Consider the following 14,879-nt stretch of genomic DNA (forward strand, 5'->3'; position numbering starts at 1 on the left):
TTAGGAAGTTCTGGGGGTGGGGTGCTCAAGAGGGAATTGCATGCATGATCAAATGGCAAGGGTTAGGATCTCAGTTTCATGAAGACTAGGACAAAGAAGGAATAGCAGAACCAGGGGCAGCAGGTGCAGAGGGTGTTGGGAGCTCTGCAGAGCCCAGCAGGGGTGGGAGCTGGTGCAAAACAAGAGGGGTGCACGGAGGACTGCCAAGCTGAAAACATACGAGTCAGTGTTGATCAAAGCATCTAGCATGATGTATGTTGGGTACACTAGAGGTCATCAGTCTATGGGCAAGAAGTAGGGGAGGAGCGTAGGGGACCCTGGGAGACTTGAAATAGATCCTTTTAGAAAATGTAGCCACTGAAAAGATCTAGATAGGAGAGACCAGCGTCTTTGGTTTCACTTTATGAAAACACTCGTGGACGCTGTAGAGTATCGGAGCATGGGTAGAGGGAGGATTGAACGCCACTCGCAAGCCCTGTGAGGGCAGGAAGCTTGGCCTGCGGCGCTCATGGCTCAGCAGCAGCCATCCAGCCCACAGCACCTATCTGTTCAGTCACGGTGGACACCAGCAGAGAGAGGCAAAGGCAGCCAAAGCCACGTTCCCTGGCTTTGGAGATTCTCTATTAGGTGAGGCCATGTGGAAGCAAAACAGTCACGTGGCCAGTTTAGAGTCAGGGTGAGACGGTGATGTCATTGAACTTGACCTTGCAGACCCTACCATGGTGCATACCTCCAAGCTAAAGGAGCGTCTGAGGAAAAACATAGTGAGCCTGAGGAATACTACTTTTCAAGTCCTTATGGAGTACCTGGGAACTGGGCATGACGTGCTTGCCTTGCAACCTGAGCACTTGGGAAGCTGAAGCAAAAGAATTAAGAGTTCAAGGCCGGGGTTGGGGATTTGGCTCAGTGGCAGAGCGCTTGCCTAGGAAGCGCAAGGCCCTGGGTTAGGTCCCCAGCTCCGGGGGGGGGGGGGTGTTCAAGGCCATCCTGGACTACACAGTGAGATCCTGCGATACAGTGTTATTAGACCCCCTCTGACAAACTGGGGTACAGCTTGTTATCCTAAAGCAGGCTGTACCTGCCTGCTATGTTGACTTCTCTAGGTGTCTTAGTCCATGACCAATGCAACTCTTATAAGGACAACATTTAATAGGGACTGGCTTACAGGTTCAGAGGCTCAGTCCCGTATCATCAAGGTGGGAACATGGTAGCATCCAGGCAGGCATGGTGCAGGAGGAGCTGAGAGTTCTACTTCTTCATCTGAAGGCTGCTAGCAGAATACTGACTTCCAGGCAGCTACGATGAGGGTCTTAGAGCCCACACCCACAGTGACACACCTACCTCAACAAGGCCACACCCACTCCAACAAGACCACACCCACTCCAACAAGGCCACACCCACTCCAACAAGGCCACACCTCCAAATAGTGCCACTCCCTGGGCCGAGCATATATAAACCATCTTGCAAGGTTTGGTGATTGTCTTAACTCTCCATCTCCCTGCCTCTTGCCCATCACTCTCTGAACTCCCAGCTTTGTGAGGGTGTGGGCTGTGTCCATTTTATGTTCCTGGCTCCTGAGGCTGGCCAGTGCTTCCCAGGTAATATATATCACACAGCCGATGCCCTTGAATAGACAGTAGAGACTTGCTGGGCTTATGGAATTAATGTATTCTTAGTTATTTATTGAAAAGAATTCTCTAAGGCTGCCTCTTAGGTAATGCTTCTTGGAAGTGTCCGGCATAACTGAGTGGTTTTGCGTTTGGAGCTTGAAAATTCACTGAATGATATCTGGAGTCAGTCTCTGGGCCTCTCGGGGTCTTGACTTCTATACAAGCTTGGAAGTGGGTCTCAATGTCTGCATCCTGCCCCCTGTGGCACCTGCTCATACAGGTCATGAGGGGCAGGGGCCAGTAGGTCCGGCCTCTGCTCTAGAAAGGGTAAGTATATACAAGAAGCCTTGAGGGCCAAGGCCTGGGTTCAGGAGAAGGCTCTAGAGTGCCAGCCCTGAGCATTGGCACACGGGCAAGGTCTGCACTCTGCTGAGGAAGACCTTGAACTAGCACAGGCAGGCATTCCAATAATTGTTGCATGTGTATGTGTGTGACATGTGCGTGTTACACGTACATGTGTACATGAGGAAGCCAGAGGTTAACGTAGGGCCTTTCTTGCTCACATTCCATTTTGTTAAGGCAGAGCCTCTTGGTGAACGTGGAGTTTATTGATTCTGCTGCAATTACTAACAGTTAGCCCGGGGAAGCCTTCTGAGTACTGAGACTATAGTGGGCGCCATACCTGCCCACACGTGTCTGGCTTTCACATGGGTGTGGAGGATCTGGACTTTGGCTAAGTTTCCAGAGCAGGTATTTGTCCACTAGATCATTTCTCTAGCTTCGATGATGATGGTGATGGTGGTGGTGGTGGTGATGATGGTGATAATGATGATGATGGTGATGATGATTATGATGATGGTGCTGCTGATGATGGTGGTGATGGTGGTGGTGATGATGATGGTGATGATGATGGTGATGATGGTGGTGATGATGATGGTGATGATGGTGGTGGTGGTGATGATGATGGTGATGATGGTGATGATGGTGGTGATGATGATGGTGATGATGGTGGTGATGATGATGGTGGTGATGATGATGTTGGTGATGATGATATAAAATAATAATACCAAGTTACCCGTGGTACAAGCATGGCTGGTTCACTCTCCCAACTCCTTTAAATATGTGCTCTTACATGCTCCCACCCCTGGCGGACTGAGCCCCGGGCGGGCGTCGCCTCTTCCCTGGGCCCTGGTGCAGAGACTTCTTGCTGTTCTTCCCTGGAGCTTCCCCACAGTGCACACTTCTCACTCAGCAGCCGAGAAACATTTTATCACCATGAATTAAATCCTTCTCCTGCTCTGTTAAAACACTCTGGGGATTAAATGACACCGAATAAAACCCCTCACCATGTTCTCGAAGGACTTAGCCCATCTCCCTCTCCTCCCTCTCCCTCCTCTCTGTCTGACCTAGGCTCCAACTTCTTCCCTCTTGGCCCTTCAGGTCTAACACACAGGGTCTTCTCTTCCTCTTCCTTGTCGCCCTTCTCAGGAACGCTCTGCGTCTTACTTTTTGCATGATGGCTCCTCAAGGCATTAGCGTCCCACTTCCTGGGAGGATGGAGGATGTCTCCACGGATAAGAGTGTTTGAGTTTCGTTCCAAGCAACCATACTAGAAGGCTCACAACTACCTATAACTCCAGTTCCAGGGGAATCAAACACCCCTTTCTGTCCTCTGCGGGCACTGCATGCATATGATGCAATCCAGATAAGCAAGCACACAAAATAAATAAAATTCATATATAATACATATTATTACATATTTAATTATAATCTATAGTATATATAAATTATTATATAACATAACATATAAAATATACTTATACTATACAATAAGATAAATTTAAAATTATATATATAATATGTCACCTCCTTAAAGGGCCATCCCTGACCCGGGGTCTGTCACATCATAGACACTTAAGAACTAGGTATCAGGTGAACCAATTCTTCTATCCCACATTGCCTCAGCAAGGCATCTCACAGTGAGGACAGAAAGGTGAAAGGCATGATTTGAACATCCTAAGTCTTTACCTCAGCCATACCAGGGCTTTAGACCCCAGTGTCGGTTCAAGCCTAGTTTGAGCACCCACAAAAAGCTGCAGGCATGTGGGTGGTCTAAGTGTGTGCTGCTGTCCAGAGAACATGGGCTTATTTGAAAGCATTTAGACTAACCCCCATCTACCCACCATGCACTTCCAGAAATCAAGGAAGGGATGCTGGGGCATCAGAAGTCCCAACCACCCACTTGTAGGGAGTCCAGGTCTCAGGAGCCTGGGCATCCTATTAATGACATCTTCGTGTGGCTGTTCAGGTTGACCATGATCCTTTGCTCTCAGTGCTAGTAAACATATCCGTATTTCTTCCGCTTTTGCATCCTGAAAGAGTGATTTAGGCTCAGCCTACACTTCTGAAGTTGACTTAGACAGACAAGGGCCCCCAAAGCCTTAAACATTCCTTCCGGGGAATAGGCATTAGCACAGCTGGCCCTCACAGCAGCACATGTGGGCTGGAAGCCAGATCATCAGCCAGCTGTTGGCGGCTGTTTCTGGGCCTGTGCCTGGTCTTAATCGAGGGCAGGGTGGTGCTCCGGAGCACGGGGCGATGCTCACCCGGATGTTGTCCTGGTGCGTTCTGCCAGCATCCCTTGATCATTCAAGGTTCCTAATCCCTCTGAAGACTTGGGGGGAAGCACATAGGCCAGCCAAGATAGTTATTCAGGCAAAGGTGACCAAGCCAGAAGCACTTCAGGCCAACGGTGGCTCGTCGTGGTCCTTGGTGGTAAATGGGCGAGCAGCTTCAATGGCGCCTTCACAGTGGACTTGGTGAGAATGTCTGATTTCATGGTCTGGCAACCCAGGAAGTTGTTTGAGCTCTCTCTGGTCCTCACCATCGTGCTCTGGAAAGTGGTTGTGAAGAATAGACAACCCTTCCCCCCTGCCCGCTGCAGAATCGACATGAAAACCTCAGCCTGTGCCGAAACTTAAGAAATTTAACTGGCTAGAGTCTCCTTTCTAGGCCGTGTGAGCCACAATGGGCAGTGCCCAGAACAGTAGTGTTTGGTCTCAGCCTTTTGAAGTCACCAGGCACGGGGGGATGTTGCTGACCTAATAGGAGACTCCACAAAAGACATCACCCGGTTCATTTCCACAGCGTCCTACTCAACCAGCAGCACCCAGGCCTTGAAGACAGTTGCAGACTCCCGCCCTCTGTGCTCCAGGGTGCTCACCTAAGATCCTAACAGATCCAGGCCTCACAGCGGGTTCACAGGAGTCTTGCTTTTGATCTTCCCTGTGTAAAGGAGGACCCTAGACACAGGCAGGTAGACAGACATCCCGTGCTGTCTCCACGACCAGATCTGCTGACGACGGTCTTTCTGGGTCTTAACTGTGTAGAGCCTCTTTTGACCTGCTCTAGGAAATCACTCCTCATACCCCAGCAAGGAGCTTCGGGACCCTGAATGGATGCCTCTGTGAACAGATCTATGGGTCCTGCTGATGCAGCTATGGTTTCCCCTCCCTGGGCTCTCCCAGGCAACCTGTGGCAACGTTGCTTTCTCTGCAATTTAAAGGTGCTTGTTTGTTCCCTCAAAGACTATTGTCATTCTAAACTTGGCCCCTGGGCCAATTTCCTGAGAGCAGAGAATCCTGATTGGCCATCCCTGGGAGCCATTCCGGATGGAAGAGCCGGCTGTTGCCATGGAGTCTGCCTTAGCTCCTCTGAGCCTGGGCCCAGCCGGTTTGAGCCAGATAAGCATCAGGTCATGCCTGGCTGCTGTTGATGTTGTCAGGGGATGGCCAGTCCCCAAGAGACTCTGGGACAGCCAGTGTGTGTGTAGAGTGGGGTGAGAGGGCGGTAGGGGCAAGGGTCCAACAGATGGACCATAGCCTCTGTTCTCAAGGCTAACCTCTGGTCGCGAGAGTCCCTGCCTGCCTGTGTCCTCCCCAGTGTTAGACATGGCGCCTGGCTTTCAGTGCAGTCTCCGTGGCTCCATACCGGATACTTAGCGCCTAGCACAGCGGCTGTGATGAGGGAGTAAGAAACGTCCCAGGGCTTGTCGTCTGGAGCTTCCTCCTTGGTCGGGGAGGAAACGGCTCACTGACGCCAGGAGAATTACCTAGTGCTTGCTGGCCTGAACTGAAAAATGTATTAGAGCTGAGATCCCAATGGATGTGTGTTAACCGGAGGAGAAGAAAGAAGCAGCCTCCTCCCCCAGAGGAAAGCACGTGCAAAGGCCCTGTGGTCTGATGCATGGATGGGCAGCAAGAAACAGCATGGAGCGCACTGAGGAGCCTGGCTTTACTCGAGAGCATCGTCAGAAAACTTCTAAGCAGAAAGATGATCATGTGGCCACCAAGGGAAGAAACGGAGGAACAGAAGGTCAGAGTAGGTGGGAGCAGCCCTCAATAAACACTCAAAGCCTGTCTTTCAAATCCACCCCCTTATCCCTTTCCTACTGATCCTGCCTCCCTCAGGCCTCTGCATCACACTGACACCACTCTGCCCAGCCCCCACGGGACTTGTGACATCCGATCTTGCTGAACTATGTCATCTACCAAGCCTGCAGCTGGCTGAGTTCCAGTCTGAAGCCTGGCTTTAAAGGAGCCCTTGGGAGTACAGGCTGTGACTACCTTTTTACACCACAGTGTACAGACTGAGTAGGTACAGTGCCCCCTCCATACCCTGTCCCTCCAACTCCTGGAACACAGTGACTTAATTCCCAAGGGCGGGTTTTTGTCTGAAGCCGGTGTGCCCCATTCTGCAAGATCCGCCTGAAGGGAAAAATCCTCTCTGGTTGCCCAGCCCTCCCTGAGGTCTCTCTTGTATTTCAGCCCAAATCAGGATTCACTTCCTGTTGCTTGGTTAAGGGCAAAGGGCAGGTGGACCGGAGCATCTACCAGAGCAGGGATTTGACTTCATTATGGTGTGATAGTTAATACTGATTATCAACTTGCCAGCATCTTGAAACACCCAGGAGACAAGTACCCAGGAGTTTCTGTGAGGGTGTTGCTCAGATTTGGCTAATTAGGTAAATTGACCCGCCCTACAGGACAGCACCACATCAGGCTGGGGGTCCTGAACTGAATAAAAAAGAGAAAGTGAGCTGAGCACAGGCGTTCATCTCTCTTCCTGACTGAAGACGCAATGAGGCAGGTTGTCTTAAGGTCCCACCATCTTGCTGTACCCGCCATGATGGACTGTACTCTCAAACTGTGAGTTTAAGAAACTCCACAGTTGTCAGGTATTCTGTAACAGCAGCTAGAGAAATAAATAGTCTACCTTCTGGATTAGTCAACTAGAGAAGTAACTAGTCCACCTGCTGGATTAGTCAACTAGAGAAGTAACTAGTCCACCTGCTGGATTAGTCAACTAGAGAAGTAACTAGTCCACCTGCTGGATTAGTCAACTAGAGAAGTAACTAGTCCACCTTCTCATTAGTCAACTAGAGAAGTAACTAGTCTACCTGTTGGATTAGTCAACTAGAGAAGTAACTAGTCCACCTGCTGGATTAGTCAAGGTTCTCTGGGGGAGTAGAGGGGGGCTCAGAACCAATAGAATGAACATATATTAAAAGAGAATTTATCAATGGCTGTCTCACACCTGAGAGCCTGAGAACTTGATTGCTACTTAATCTGTGAAGCTGGACACCTCAGCGTTCTAGTGCTAAAGACCTGGGATGCTGCTGGTCTTCAGTCCATGTTGGAAGCCGACATAGGCTGGTTCCAAAAGTGGTGAAGAGATTGGCAGTGGCAGCAACAGGGTAGATGAACTCTCCAGCCAGAGTGAAGACCAAGAAAGCGAAGGGAGGTTTCCTTCTTCTGCATGCATTTATCTCGTAGGACCTGAAGGTGCCGTTCACACTCACAGGGAGCCTCCCCACAACAGCTAAGGCAATCAAGACAGTCCCCCACTATCCTGACGTAGGCTATCCTTCATGGAGACTGTCTTCAGATGATTCAGGGTTGACAAAGCTACCATAACTCTTGGTTTTAAAAAAAAGCATCATATTCAGAACAGGATGTCATTTCTATTTTATAGATGAGGAATCTGAGGCTCTAGTTGACTTAGCAGGTATATAGCTGAGCTGGGGTCTCTACTATGATTGGTACAACATGGTCACTTTTACAACCTATCTTCCCAAGATGGGTAGGATGGAGGTTCCATTTGGTCCTGGGGTCCTTGGGTACATGAAGTGAGTGTATCAGGAAACCACACACTGTTCTTTCTACGTATGAACTTTCTAGAAGGTTCTCTATCCTAGATAATAATATCAGTAATGGGTGTTTGTGCTTTCTAAATGGAAGGGTATTTTGATTGACCATGGGTGCCTGTCAGACTACATAAACTGCTTAGCTGGCAGTATCTGAAAAGTATCCCGATACCCTCCAAGGAGGTGCCATATCTATATTCTTGTGATGGGGAAGAAACCAAGGCTCAAGCCGTCATTTACAGTGAACTGGATGGGACTGGGCTGGCCTTAAGTCTGCAGTTCATACCTCTGTGATGCACATCTTACATATATACAAGCAATGGCTTATTTGGCTCTTAAGGTGGTTAGCAGCTCACCCGTGTCAATGGTCCTTATAGCGTTTCTCAGAGCCCATGTCCCACTGTGCTCTAAGGCCAGCTTCTTATGTGCTTATGAAATTCTTTGGCATGAAATAAGCATTTTTTTACTTAATATTCTCAATATTCTGACCATCCATCCATCCATCCATCCATCCATCCATCCATCCACTCACCCACCCGTCCATCCACTCAACCCTCGCACCCACCCACCCATCCACCTGCCCATCCATTCATCTGTCCACCTATCTACCTATCCATCCATTTATTTATCTACTAAGGCATCCACCCACCCCACCCACCCATTAACCTAACCACCCACCCATCCATCTATTCAGGCATCCATCCATCTAGCATTTATGAATACTCACTGTGTGTCATACTCTACTATACAGGAACGAAAACACAAGACAATGGTATTCATGAAGCCTGAATACCAGAGCTGCTCCCTACAAATCCTACCTACAAACCAACCAGCCAACCAACCAAACAAACAAAATACACCAAAACCTCTTGGTACATGGGCAGAAGGCAGCTATAGAGACTGACTTCTAGGAGGCCCCATTAGCTTGTCAAAGGTTGGCGGTCTAAATGCATGCCCCGGTGTCCTTATTTTTCCGCTGTTGGTAAGGGCTGGGCAGATGCTACACAATGATGGCAGGAAGAATGAGCTCAGCTATTGTGTGTCCCTCAAGAACACTAACATGTCGGAAACATCTTGCAGAGTCTGGGCAGACTGTCAGGGTTGGAGTCCCCCTGGGCCAGGCAGCTAGCTGAGAGTTTTTTTCTAGAGGCAGACTGTCACAGCTCCTGTCAGTGCCAACTCAGGAGGAATCTCTCAACACTGCTCTTTCTAATGACACTTCAGCCAGCAGGGCGGCTGAAAGGCAAGCTCTACCTCACTACAGAAGCTACTGGAACAGCCGCCATTTGTTGTGTCTTCTATGTACTGGTTTCCTTATATGGGATGGCCCTATTCCCCATAGTCAGCCAGGATTGTAGCTGGTCGCGAACCCATTTTACAGATCAAAATACTGAGGTGGCTGGACTGAGTCCACACACCCAGGCAATGGCGGTGCTGGTGCGAGGGTGCCTTGATAGTGTCATAGTTTTACAGCCAGGCTGCCTGGCTTGGGAGTCAACACTGTATCAAACATCTAAGTTTCTGGTTGTTTTGCTTCTGAGGAGAAAGATGGGCTCAAAGGAGAAAGAGAGAGGCAATGGAAGACTTCCAGGTACAGCTTAGTGTCCAGGGCTTGGGAAATAAATTCCACTGGCCTTCTATAAGATGGTGCTTGGGTTCTCAAACTGGTCATCACCACCTCTTACTCCTAGATAATTGGGGACATTAGCAGTGTGTCAATCTCATCCAGAAACTCTGAAGCTGCAAGAGCTTGCATATGGGGGCTTGATTGTGACACTAATGCCCTCCCCCAAAACCTCTGTACGTCAGAGCCCTGCCCCCCTGAAAGGCACGGGTGAGGCTTAAATCTCTTCCATGTTGGAACTATGGCCTGTGCTTATCTGAGTTAACTTCTATGCTGATTACCACTCCACATTTAGAATAGATTCTTAATAGATGCTTGCAGACAGAGAAGGGGTGGGAGAGGAAAGGAGAAAGTATGGAAGGAAGACCAGAGGCAGAAGGAAATAACACTGGACCAGAACGAATAGCTTTGTCCATTGTTCGAATGGCTTGAGGGTAAAGACAAGTCTTCATGTGAAACAGCAGGGACCGGAGGACCCACGGCTATCTGTGTGCTACATACAGTTTCCACTAATGTAATTTTGCCGTTTCTTTGTAATTTTATTTACTGTAGGCTGATTTGTCCCTAAGATGGGTTCTTCTGGGCCCAAGAAGGTGGTCCTGGCTCCCTTAGGGGCACAGCCGCAGGTTATGTGAGCAGCAGCTCCCCGGGCCCCAGCTGCAGGGTAGCAGACCTGACGCTCACGCCTTGACCATGTTCTTTTCTACCCTCTGAGTCCCTTTGCCCTTTGCTGATGGCAGAGACTCTGTCTGGCAGACAGGCATCGCTGGGTGTTGCCATGGTGATGGCTATGACGTCATACAGGAGTAAATCAAATTTCGGATCTCGGAGTTGAGCAGCTCTTTTGAGAAACACCAAGAGTTGAGGCAAGACCTTACTGGTGTCAGTCTCCCCCGCCTCCCCCCGCCTCCCCCCGCCTCCCCCCCCACCCCTCTCCCCCCCCCCCGCCTCCCCTGCCTTCCTCCCCCTTCCCCCACCACCTCCACCACCTCCACCACTTCCCCTGCCCCCACTCCTTCCACTTTACTCCCTCATCTGGACGAGCCTCATTCGTTAACTCATTCATTCATTTGCATTCATTCCAATGATGGGGGTGGGGAGGAGCACCTACTATGCGCTACACACTATGCTAGATAAACAGACTGTGGCCCCACAGCCAGTGAGTGACTGTGCAGAATTTTTAGTCTTATATGAGCAGCAGGAACTCAATTACATAACCACCATGATTACTACCGTGATCCAGGCTCTGGTAGAAGTGTGTTAGTTCGATAGGGCTGCCATCCCAAAGTGTCACAGACTGGAGGGCATTAACAGCAGAAATCTTTGTTCTTAGGGTTCTAGAGGCTTGATGTCTGAGATTAAAGGGTCAGCAGGACTCGCTGCTTCTCCTGCTTGACTTACAGATGGCCTCCTCTTGTGGCACATCCGCGGACCTTGCAGCTTTAAAGAGAGTCTGGGAAATGCATTCTCCCACTTAAAGGAAGTCATAGCAAGGGTCAGGCAGAAGGAAGAACCTAAGGTCAAAACTGCCACCTGCAACATCTGGGCTGCCATGGTAGCCCAGAGGGCAGAGGACATTCTTCTTCGAAGTCCTGGAATAGCCATACTTCAGAAGAACGTTTTGATCAAGTTGGTCTTCTGCTTACATTTTGGGATTTTAACTCAGGGAACAGTCCAGTTTCCCACCCCTTACTGTGCCCACCCCTTACCACTCCACTCCAGCCATGCCTGTCCCCTGTGATAATGTGAGCTCATCGGGAGGTATTGCTGGTCTCAGTCTGAGCTGGTGGCACCTCCTAGGTGCCAGGTGTTGAATGTCAGAACAAACACTGAGAGTTTCTTAAGACAGAAGAGTCCCTGTCATCACCCATGACCTTCATTAGTCAAAGCAAGTAGGGTGGGGACCAACTCCATACCTTGGTGACCAAGAGGTATGGAGAACAGGAGGGACTCAGTACCCATCTTCGGAAACAACCACTACAGGAACTCTGAGGAGAGTGACTAGCACCTCCCAAATTCTCCCTGTCCTCTGTCACCACCAGGGGATATGGCAGTTGTTTGGAGATAGAACCACTTATAGACCAAGGCATCCTTGGAGAGCTTCCTCTCACCTGGTCTGTTACCTGAGAACACACATGCTGGGGGCTTCCTGGTCATCTGGATTTTAAAGGAAACCATCCTTGTCCTGAGTGAGAAAATCAAGGACCTTACTGAGCATCTTTGAGTCTTTTGGAGGCCCTGAGAATCCACTTGGGCATCCATCATCTGGTGTCCCAGTTCTTTTCCCACCTTGTGATGATGGCTCAGTCCCAATGTGCCTCGTCCACCCCTCTTCCTGGGCTGGGGCATGGGGGCAGCTGTTGGTGGGGCTGGATCACAGAATCCTGATCACCATCCAGGCAATGGGTGGGCACAGTACCTGAGAACGTGCCCGAGTTTGAATCTAAAGGAAAGTCACGGGATGTGAGCGACTGGGTGAGCATTGAGCGACTGGGCGAGCATTGAGTGACTGGGTGAGCATTGAGCGACTGGGCGAGCATTGAGTGACTGGGCGAGCATTGAGCGACTGGGCGAGCATTGAGTGACTGGGCGAGCATTGAGCGACTGGGCGAGCGTTATTCATCCACAGGCCCAGATGCTTCCCGTCTGTTCTGCTTCCTGGACTCCAGGTTCTTGTTCTTTCTAAAGTCTGGTTGGCTTGTTTCCCTTTTTCCTTTGACCTGAAAGCTTCCTTGTGCCCTCCCAATGAGTTCTCTTCCTTTCTTTCCCTCCTTATGTCATAAACTCCAGTTTCTGTGATTAGCATATACCCACTGTAAAAAAAAAAAACCAGTAAGTTTCCATACATTGGTCACACCCTCCTGTCCTCTCTCTCGTCCCCTAGGTCTTTCTGTTCATTCTCTTCCTCTACCCAAATCACCCCACTTCTACTTGCCACAGATAGAGCCCAGAGTCCACACAGGAAAGAAAACGTGGGACATTTGCCTTTCTGAGTAGCACGTTCACATGACGTTCACCGGTCCTGTCTGCTATCCACAGTGACATAATCTCATTCTTCCTATGGTTAACTCGGGTCCCTTTGGGTATATATCCAGGAACCATATAGCTGGGCCATGTGATAGTCCTATTTTCACTGTATTTGATTTTCATACTGATTTTCATAGTGGCTGTATCTACGTTCCTGGCGTTAGCGTATCAGGATTCCCCCCACTGACCCTGGCACCTTCACCAGCATCTGGTGTCTGCTTCCTAGCTAGCCCTTCTGACTGGGCTGAAGTGGAATCTCATTATGGTTTCGGTTTGTACTTTCCTGATGGCTGAGGATGTGAGTTTCATCGTCGCTGTTGTTTTGATTTGGGTTTTTGTTGTTCACTTTGTATTTTTGTCTTGGTTTCATTTTTTGGTTTTTCTATTTTTGTTTTTGTGGGGTTTTTTTGCGTGTAGGTACTGTCCTCAAGCATCTACTTTGAAGGACCCGTCATGGATTCTACTCCGTGTGACTAATGGTCTCTAACACTCCCTGTCTTAGCTGCAGGCAGGGATCCGAAGGTACGAAGGAGGTATGAAGAGTTTCCGACTTGGGAAAACCTCCCTCCATAGTGTCCTTTCTGGAACACAGAACATTCTGGGAGGGTGACTTAGCAGGTCATGTGACTTAGTGGCACGTGAGCATGAGGGCCTGCGTTGGATTCCCAGAACCTACACAAAAGGCCAGTGCTCTCCCAGTGCTGGGGGTGGGGATTAGGCAGGGGTGGGAGCAGCGGAGGGGTGGGTCGGGCAGAGACTACTGGAAGCTCGCCGGCTCTGGGTCTCAGTGCTTCAACAGAGCAGTGTGGATGGCTCCTGAGGAAAGAAAGACACTGGGGTTGACCCCTGGTTTCTACATGTTTGCATACACACACACACACACACACACACACACACACACACTTAAAAGGAGAAGACATGCTGCTTGAGCACGTGTGGCAGGCACCATATGGCTTTTTCGCTTACAGTGTCTTGACGATGCAGACGGAAGACAAGATTGTCCAGTCTTCTAATTTCGATGCTACAGGGGACAGTTCCCAGGTAGAGGGAAGTCCACAGCTTTGTTCCACCCCCTCACTTTCTTCTTACAAGATGTCACTGTGTTGCCCAGGCTGACCCCAAAGCTCTCTATCCTCCTGCCTTGGTTGAACAGGTCTGTGTCGTCACACCTGACTTGGCCATCCCTTCTCGTGGTAGCCCCAGCAGAATGGTGATCCTAGGAGGTGGTCAGAGAATAGCCTTGGGTGAGCTTCTCTGAGTCTGTTTCTTTATTTGCCAAACTGAGGGTGATGGTAGCCCACCACTCCAGAGCTGTAAGATCCATTTCTTAACTAATGTGAGGCCAGAGTTTCCTAAAATTTGATACATGTCACTGCCAGAAATAAATGAGTCTGATTCGAAGATCTATGTGTTTATTTATGTGGATGTCAGTCTGGGTAACAGCATATACCAATTTTCTGACTACTACTCTTTAAAATAGGACCAAAGTTTAGTGGTCACCAGTGAGAAAAACCTCAAGCAGATACTAGGGTGGACGCTGAGGAGACGCTGTGAGATGTGGTGAGCGAGTAACGGATGAGGCTTGGGCCAGGAGCTGGGTGTGGGGGACGTAGACACAGCTGAAGAGGTGGGCAGGGTACAAGGGGAGTGAAGCCTGGTGGGTCTGAGTTGGAATCTCCTGGAGTCCTGTGCCCCAGACCACAGCGAATGGTGCAATGGGCTCCCACACAGCAGAGCTTTCTGTCCACCCTCTGGTGCCATGCGGGCAGTGCTCTCTGTGCCTCAAGAAGAGGCCATCTTGTCTCCCTCTTTCAGCTGAAGTTTTCCTCCCAGCCCAAGGTTCCAGGAATAAGGATTCTGAAACTCAAGTATATTTACCAATACCCAGGCCATAAGCTTTGTCAGTTCCCCAATTAGATGACGATATCCATTAATCTGAGTTCTGCCACACGTCTGGTTACCTCCGCTCAGCTCCCATGTTTCTGATGTTCCCGGGCGAGTCTTCCTCCCTTCTCTGTATCCCAGAATGCAATCTTCCTACTGAATGTCCCACTTTCTATTTCCTGCCTAAGCTTATAGGCCAGTCAGCATTTTATTGACAGGTGCAGCACCCATACACAGCCAAGAGATTCTCTCTACATATGGCTAGAGGGTCAGAGAGAGTGAGCGCACTCTGTTACATCTACCTCCGAGACTCTCAAGTGTGGGATGGCAGGAAACCCAAGGTGGAGATCAAGTAGAGCTGGGTTTTACCATGGCTTTGCCAATTCCTGGTCCTGAGGTTCTGAACAAGTCCCCCTTATCCTTCAGTTGCTTCATCCATAAAATGGGGCAGTAAGAAAATTTGTAAAACATCTTCTTCACCTAACTCACAAAGACTGACAATGGCAGGTAGAAGAGTACGGGGTTCATG

General features: G+C 49.6%; 1 protein-coding gene across 2 annotated transcripts in view; it reads left to right on the top strand.

Annotated features, from left to right (window-relative positions):
- Window positions 1-3,359: 3,359 nt before the first annotated feature.
- Window positions 3,360-14,879, top strand: part of LOC108351048 (uncharacterized) — a 60,235-nt gene continuing 48,715 nt past the window's right edge. For both annotated transcript variants that reach the window (XR_010052003.1, XM_017593859.3), the window contains exon 1: window positions 3,360-5,994. Coding sequence is in view for 1 of the 2 variants with exons in the window: in XM_017593859.3 (XP_017449348.1) it covers window positions 5,852-5,994 (143 nt within the window). In the remaining variant the exon portion in view is untranslated. The remainder of the gene's footprint in view (window positions 5,995-14,879) is intronic.

The sequence above is a fragment of the Rattus norvegicus genome, chromosome 5, assembly GCF_036323735.1.
Source record: "Rattus norvegicus strain BN/NHsdMcwi chromosome 5, GRCr8, whole genome shotgun sequence".
NCBI classification, from domain to species: Eukaryota; Metazoa; Chordata; class Mammalia; order Rodentia; family Muridae; genus Rattus; species Rattus norvegicus.